General features: G+C 40.9%; 1 protein-coding gene across 2 annotated transcripts in view; it reads right to left on the reverse strand.

The window, feature by feature from the left end:
* Window positions 1–8,287, reverse strand: part of nfatc1 (nuclear factor of activated T cells 1) — a 38,358-nt gene extending 30,071 nt beyond the window's left edge. The window contains exons 1-5 of one of the 2 annotated variants that reach the window (XM_060897655.1): window positions 7,973–8,287; window positions 5,307–6,330; window positions 4,998–5,157; window positions 1,352–1,554; window positions 1–99 (exon numbers count right to left, since the gene is read on the reverse strand). The exon at window positions 1–99 is cut by the window's left edge and continues 74 nt beyond it. In XM_060897655.1, coding sequence (XP_060753638.1) covers window positions 1–99; window positions 1,352–1,554; window positions 4,998–5,157; window positions 5,307–6,330; window positions 7,973–7,991 — 1,505 coding nt within the window. In that variant the 5' untranslated portion in view covers window positions 7,992–8,287. The remainder of the gene's footprint in view (window positions 100–1,351; window positions 1,555–4,997; window positions 5,158–5,306; window positions 6,331–7,972) is intronic. The other variant, XM_060897653.1, reaches the window with a different exon arrangement.
* Between the last annotated feature and the right edge of the window lie 298 nt (window positions 8,288–8,585).

The raw sequence follows: 8,585 nt of genomic DNA on the forward strand, positions 1-8,585 counted from the left end.
ACCATCCTGACTCGTGTGTTCTTCCTCCCGATATCTGTCTCGCCTTTCCGGAGCTCAATGTCTGAATTTCGTAGCTTTAGAATTCCGGCACAGTCAATTCTTTAATAAACAGAGAACACAATTTTAACAGCTGTGAATAAACCAAATGAAACATCCATGCACTGTGGTAGAAGATTATTAGTTACTGGATAGGATTATGAAATAAACTAGCAACACTGTGTATATAGTTTGTAGCAAAGGCAGTTTATTAGGCATGCCAATCCAGTAACCAAGAAACTGGCAATAAACAATTTTAATTCATAATTCTCATTCAGAATCAAAGATTTAAAGCAGTGCAGAGTATACTGTTGGGTTATGGCGCAAGAGAATTTATTACAGACTTTATTACAAACTCTATCCTTATCTTTTATAATAATAATAATAATAATAATAATAATAATAATAATAATAATATGTCTAGAGAAACATTGGAGAACGTTTCAGATCTATGAGAATCTAGTACACTAGCCTTTTCTGTTCAAATTATAATACGAGTTGCTGAAAAAGTCCATAACAACCCTGACGTGGCCTACAAGCATTACCACAACGTATAAAGTGGTTCCAAATGGCAAGAATCAAAGACAGCTTTTCCCCAGTCTACGATAAATGGCCTCCAAAAATCATGAAATACAAGACATCGTTCAAATCTAATACATATAACAACCATTATATTAGTCAAAAGGAGGTGTAGGATTTTTTGTGTTTACCAAAGTACAAGGAAGCACTTTGGATCATGCACAAGCAAGTACACAGAAAGACGTTCCAACAATGCTGAAAATGGATACCAGGAGGTCTGGGTTTTATATAAGCTGAGTTAAGTAATCCATCCATTAAATAACGAGAGAAAAAGTGCTGAGCTGGGCGGCTGCTACTGCAACGCTCACACATCAGACCCCAGTGCCCTGTTAGAGGCTCCCCACACATCCTGAGGCCTCATGTAACACGAGCTGTGCGGCTCCTGGGAAGAAAACCCACTGTGCTGCAGCTCAACAAAATACAAAACGCCGCACACGTGCGAGCACACACACACACACATACACACACACACACACACACACACAGCATCCTGTACCAGAAGCTGGGCACGTGTCATAAAAGTAGGAGCAACTTTAAATTAGATTTAAAAACATAGATAGTAATAAAACCAGACTAAAATTTATGCACATATTCAGTCTTTTTTGTACAGTTCATCATTACAAGATCATGAATTTACAACCTTTCTTATGCTGCCTTTTATCACCATAATAAAGAAGCATACACACACACACACACACACACACACACACACACACACACACACACACACACTCACATGGCCCTCATGTTGCTCTCAGGCAGGAGTGGAATCTCCAACACTTTGGTGTTGGCCTGCATGATCTCGTGGCTGGGTGTGGACACGGTCTTGCCTGTGATGCGGTGGACCTGGTAAAAAGCGTGTGGCCGCAGGAGACGGTCGTCTGCAGTCCCGATGAACAGTTGCAGCGTCAGAGGCTCGCTCTCCATGTAGCCATGAAGCTGAAAAATATGACCCACTCATTTACAGTTACAGTAGAGTCTTTGACAAGGATTAAACTATGACTATAAAAATCAGGCATGTCTTACAACTAAAACTGCTACACAAATGACAATTTCTGTCAGTCTACTGGAAATCAACATGGTCATGCTCTATGATTATCCCATAACACTGTCAATCTGTAATCTAAATTTAAAATGCTATTTGAGTTCTTGGCAAGTTCCAGCTGCAGAAAAAAGTGACTGGCACACAGCGCTCTCAAGGGAGGGGAAGAGCTGGAGGTAGTGAAGTTTGTATATTTATTCAAGTGGGTATGTTTAAGCCTGGCATTTCAGTTTAGACAGGCAGATATAAGAGCGAAGAAAGGAAAGAGAGAGAGAGAGAGAGAGAGAGAGAGAGAGAGAGAGAGAGAGAGAGAGAGAGAGAGAACGGGAACGAGCCTCCCCACCCTTCGTTACATTATCACCTACTATAGGAATGCCAAGATTGTAGATTCATGACTCGGAGGGCAGAGCACCTCGTCCACACCTCCATGCACTGTGTTCAGCTCTCAAGCTCACATGCTTGACTATCTCTGTGTAACAGACACAAGGGTGCTATATGCAGAGCTCAGACATGTGCTCTTCAGTAACTCGTAAAAAGAGGTATGTAGGGCACATGGGAAAATGTGTAGAGAACTATCTGTACTAAGAATCCTCTAAAAAAGAAATTTAGGTTCAGAACCCATTTTAGTTTGAAGTCTAATTTGGCATGATTGAATAATTATTGTTATCTGTGAGCCTACTTAAAGGAATGCTCCAGTGTTGTAAATGCTTCCCATTTGTAGTCTATGTCTGATTACTAAAGACAGTAATGATAGTCATTTTTGCAAGTTTCCCTGTATGGATCAACAAACAGAAAACGTGTTGAACTCAAAAATTTTAAATGGTAGTCTAAAAGTACATTATTATTTATTTTTATTTTAACATAATACAAAAATAATGCTTTAGGGTATACTATCACATTAAGTGTATTTAGTGTAAATACTTGTTTGTGTTTGGATTGGACTCCTGACAGCCATTTTATAGACAAAACTACTTTAAGAGCTGTGAAACTTCAAATACTAAACTGTTCATTTTACCTACTGCACCTTTAAGTTGCACTTTTGATAAAGTTTATGTAGTCACACCGTTGCTTTAATCACAAATGCATGTGTCACATGGTGAAAGGTGGAATTTTTACATTTTCCCCTCTGTATAGTCCTGAAAACAACAACTGCATCTGAAATATTTGTCTGAAATTTATCTCTAAATCACAAAAAAAGCTCTAGTATTTTAATGTATGGCATATGGAAAGCATTATAGATATTTTGATAACCTGTATCTGGCTACAGGAAAAGAATGTGATGTTTAGCTATGGCACATACCAACAACTTGATCAAAGCACAAGATGCACCATGTGAGGCAGTTACACTTAGCTAGCAGGGTTTTAGGTAGGCTGATTGTTTTTGTCATCAAGCAACAAGCTCTTTGCTGGAGGATAGCATACTGTAGGCCATGCCATTATCGCAGAAATATATTTACAGTTTTTTTTAAAGCTGACATATCAACGATTGTTATAGACAAAAAAAAAATCCAAATTTTGGTCAGAATCTTTGGCACTGACTACAAATATTCATCCCCAAATTACTCAGACCACCCCTTATATTCCTCCCTCTGAAGAAGTAGCTCCATTATACAGATTAAAAGCTTTATTTTGAAATACCATTCACTCAAGAATTTATAAGTATTTTACAAAAAAAAAAATAGTTTCAACATACTGACTACCCCAACAGCAGACCAGAAATTTCATATTCTGAGTCATTTTTATTATTAATGTATTTTCTGCTCTCTCTTCAGCACAGGAAAACACGTTCTAAACACAAATCCTTCTCTGGTAATAATGTCATCATGTTTTCACCTTTACTCTGTTATGTTTCTTCATCACAACTGCTCTAATGATTTTGTCTTTCTTTCCAGTTATGACAGAGCCAATCAGATGAATTTCCTGATTGAGTTAAAGGCAAGGAAGCTCAAAATTGTGGTAAGGCAGTGAAATTTTAGCCACGTACGTATACCATCCATTTGATAAATCTCTGTGGTAAGACATAAGCTGTGGTCTAAAAAAATCCCTTGAATAAGAAACTGAGAGAGAGAGAGAGAGAGAGAGAGAGAGAGAGCTCTAGGATGAATGGTGAGCCTTAGAGAAAATCTTACATGGGTGGTGCCATTAAGGCCAATTGGTGAGTGTGCACAGTAGAGCGCACTCTCTAATCTGGAGGTTTTATGGGATGGGACAGCCTTGTGTGAGGCTCCCTTGAGAACCCTTCTATCCCACACACACACACACACACACACACACACGGACACGGACACACACATATACACACAGTCTTCAGCAGCCAGGGGCCAGGAGCCAGAAACGTGTGTGGTTCAGACTGGCCGCCTCCACTGCACGCCGGCCCCCATGATGTCAGTGCAGCACTGGGAACTTTACTAAACAAAAGGCAGCCTGTGCGCTGTGGCGGAAACTGTGGCGAACGTGAAAAAACATAGGGGACGAGTGAGAGAAAAAGGCATGCTGGGTTCTTCACAGGAGAGAAGCTCAACGGCATGTGTTTGGCATCATTAGCACCTCATGAAGCCGAACTGAACTATTCAATCAGCACAGATGTAAACTGGAGTAGAGCATTTAAGCAGATGTGAGCCAAAGCCAAGCGTCATTTCTCTTCTGTGTCGCACGACTAGCTAGGTAAAGTGATCCATGGGCTCAGGTTATGAGTGCATTGAATGAGTATGATCATGCCACGGTTACTGACTGGTAGTTACATTGGCTTCTGACCACTATGACTTATGCTCATTCATGATATTGGTCCAAGCAGTAGACTAAGAGGAGACGGGTGAGTCAGAAACGTCTGTTGCGGAACTGACTGGCCTGTGCTGTCGTCAAGACTTTGTGGTCTTGTGTAACATCTGAAGTATTTCACCTAATCCTCTGGGATTTAGCATTGCATTATTGCTAAACCATATAGCCAGCTTCTGAACAGCCACTGCTGATTGGGAACAGAGTTGCCAAGACATCATCTGCCTGTCAAGCCTGTCTTTATTTCAAATAATTAGTCTAGAAAACAAAGAGTTAAATTAGAAGACTAATAAGAACCAGAGACCAAATGGCAAAATCCAGACTGACCAAACACTGATTTCTACTCATTACAGTATAATAGCAAAGGGATGTTGCCAGTCTGATTAGTTTACAAGACAACCTTCTTTTGTACAGGATCCTGTCTGGAAACCAGCCAAGTAGGATTAAAGGATACTTCCAAAGCCACTACAGTAAAGCACTGTTAACACTGAGTGCTACAAAGAGGAAGAAGACAAAGCCATAGATGGAAGCCTGCATTCAGAAAGAGATATTTGTAGATAAATACCTGAACAATTGGATGTCCCCCAGCAAGGGCCTTCACGGCCCCTCTGCTTCCCTCTGTTTCATAGTGAGCACGATGGTGAGATTTAGGCTGAACCTCGATCTGCAGGCTATATGGTCCAGAACTGGAGGGCAGCTGCCAGTCAAGAGCTGGCAAAGTTGGGCTAGATAAAAGACAGTGACACTAAGAGGTTCTTTTTCTAGTAAATTGTTGCTGACAAAATAAAAGTAATAAAACATATTGTAATTTCAAACCCTTGACCTAGGGTTAGTGGATCAGTGAATCAGTGAATTCAGAACACCTGCATTTTACCTGATATATGGCTTTGGTTTAGACCAATATGGATGATGAGGTACATCGAGAAAGCTAGTGTAGCCCTCCTTTTTAAATGCTAGGCGTGATGAGTTGTAGTCCTCATGACAGAGTTCTGCGGAGCCTGTCTCTTCGCCTCCAGGCTCAATCTTCATGCTCACGCTAGTACTATGCTCCATGCTGGTTTTCCTGGTCTTGAGTGGAATCCCCTCTCCAATATCAGTCATTCCATCTGTGCTGAGAGCATTAATGGCTGCCACAATGGCAGAATTGGTGTACTGGTTTGTGTTGGGTAGCCATGTGTCTTCAGTCATGCTGAGGCGAGGTGAGGTTTGTGGAGACAGCCCTGGTGACTGGTTAGGAGAATATGGATGGTACTTGTGAGAGGCGTTGCCGCTAAAACTGTACTTCCGTTTCCCAGCACAAGGGGAGTTGGAGCGGGAGCCACGAAGTGCCATCCAGCTTTCCTCAGTCACACTGGTGCGGGGAGATCCAGTAGGAGATTGGCGAGGTGAGGTGCCCAGCGTTCCAGACAGCAATGAAGAGGAACCTTTGGGTGAGACACATGGTGACTGCCATGGGGAGTTCTGTGGTGAGTTGTCATAATTGCATGAGTAGCCTGACTCATATGATGAAGCCTCAGAGTGGCAACTACGTGATGAAATGCTGCTAGCTGGGCTCAGGCAGCTGGGGTCACGGTAACCCTCACCACTGGGCAATGTTAAAGTCACAACGGAGTTGACACGCTTAGCTACAGGTGCATTGTTCTCTTCCACCTCATCTTCAGGGAACTGACCATAAGCTGTGATCTCGATCCGTGGACTTTCCAGAGCAGGCGCTCCATTGGGGCCAGATGACTGGTAGTATCCCATCGAGCCCATGTCTTCACTTGGGGAAAATGATGAAGGTTGGCTGACAGAAACTGAGATGGAGGGACTGGTCTGAAGGTTGTGGTACTGGGTGGGAAGGCAAGGGCTTCTCATTGAAAGGGATAGGCTGATGTTTGGTGTGTAGCTGTATGTTTCTGCAGAAAGAAATGTATTGTAATTCAATATCTTTTCAAATGGCAAGTCTAAAACCATGAATTGATTTGATAAAACTTTTTATGCTGAAAGACAGGGGTTAGTGTTTTAAAAAAACCATCATCCCTGCTGAAACTCATTGCGTATGCAAAGGAAGTACGGTGACTGAAACAAAAATACCCAGCTAAAAATATCGCTGTATTAAAGAATACTTTATCATACCCCAAAACAGATGGAAAATCAATCTATTCTACACTCAGCCAGTCAGTCTAAACACAATCTCAGTTGGTTTAATATAAGGTATGGTATATGGTCCTGACAACATAGAGCAAAACATTTGGTTGATTTACTGAAACCACAAAACACCAGAGACAAGTTAATAGATGAAAAAATAGTCAGTAACTTACTCGAAATCACAGACTGCACTATTTACACTGAGTTGACAGTTTATTGGTTACCTAAGAATGCATGTATATACAGATTGAATTGAAACTAGCAAATCTTACTTCTAAAGTTACTTTTAATAGAATTGCACATGGCAATTTCACAGAAGCTCTAATTGGCACATGGAAATCGTCTTGTGGTGATAAGTTCACGCTAGCCCTGCAGTCTAAGAACTAAGGGAAAACTCTTCAAATCTATATGCTGAACTATTCAACTAAGGTTTTCCTGATCAGAAAACGTTCAAAGAGGAACACTTTTGGAAACCCTTAACTAAACAAAGAACTTATTAGGAACCTTAGTGTTAAAAGAGGAAACCAAATGAGCCTAGACTAAAAACTATATACCCTATTGTAGGTACCATGAAGGTTTTCAATTTGTCTTTTGAATGGGAAACCATGGGGTTTAGATGTAGAAATCTACCTTAGAGGTTTTAGAATTGGTTCCAAGTAGAAATCCTTTAAATAGATAGAATGGTTAAACATCCAAGTAACCCTTGAGAAACACCTTTATCCTCTAAAATGTGTGAAACACCCCTTCTCAAGACCAGTGCACAGGCAGGCAGGGAGTTTTAGTCTGTAAGAAATTACGTGCTTTCTTGTGCATGAGCCTCACAAGGAAATTAGTAACAGTCTCTTTTGAAAGCTAGTGCCACGCAGACCCTGAAACCACAAGCTCTACTAAATGAAGTCAAAAGGAGTAACAAGCCCTGTATCTGAATCACTGAAAATAGAAGGACTGGGATATTACAGTGAAAGAGTGTAAAATAACACACACAGTGCACTGACTAACAAAGTGTATATGATAAATGGTTGCCTTTGACTGTAATAAACATGAATCAGAGTGTAATGTAAACTGAACTCTTTCATGAGGCAATAGGTGCTGGTCTAATAGGGAGCTGGAAAACTGAATAACGGTGTGTTTGTGAAGCAGGAGCCACTGAATAACGGTGTGTTTGTGAAGCAGGAGCCACGCCCACCCAAAACTCTACTCTATTTCAGCAAACTTTAATCAAAGACAACGCCTTTTACAGGAGGAAAGATCTCTCAGATTGTCCTTAAACATTAAAGCATTTGAGTAGGAAGGATGGTGAAAACACGTTAGAACCAGCATGCATTATTGAAAAATAAATACATACATAAATAAAATAATAATAATAGAATTCATCAATTCAATGAATAAATTCTATTCATGTTATATTACCTTCATCCGCTGATTTCATGCTTCCGACCTCTTTGGTGAAAGTTAGCAGTTCAAGTTACAGTATATATATTATATATATATACAAAAACTTGGGTGAAAAAAAAATTGTCAGTTGTGTAAAATTATGGCATACAAAACGCTGTCACGGAAAAGTGCGCATAATGTCAAAAGGCGCTAAAATCCAGGATGTAGAAATGCGCCTTATGGACTTAATTTTTTGTTAGAAATCCCGTTGCGTCGTTTTAATTCAGCTCTTGTAAATGAAGTGCCGGGCTGCTCGGGGTCTTCGTGACGCACTAGCTCACGCGCTGAGGTCTCCGCTGCTTTACAAAGCCGGGAAATACCTCCGGTCAGTAACGCCCCCTGTCTGGCGTCACGCACCACGTCTCAGTCTCAGCGGAACGGGAGAGGGATTCTCTTACTGTGTTGCCAGACCATTGCTTTTTCATCTCAAGTCAAGTCAAGAAGCTTTTATTGTCTCATTTCAACCATATACAGTATAGCTGTTGCAGTACACAGTGAAATGAGACAACGTTTCTCCAGGATCATGGTGCTACATAGAGCAAAGACCACAAGTAGTCCTAGCTACATAAAGTGCATCTGTGCAACCTGG

The sequence above is a fragment of the Tachysurus vachellii genome, chromosome 21 (genome assembly GCF_030014155.1).
Source record: "Tachysurus vachellii isolate PV-2020 chromosome 21, HZAU_Pvac_v1, whole genome shotgun sequence".
Lineage (NCBI taxonomy): Eukaryota > Metazoa > Chordata > Actinopteri > Siluriformes > Bagridae > Tachysurus > Tachysurus vachellii.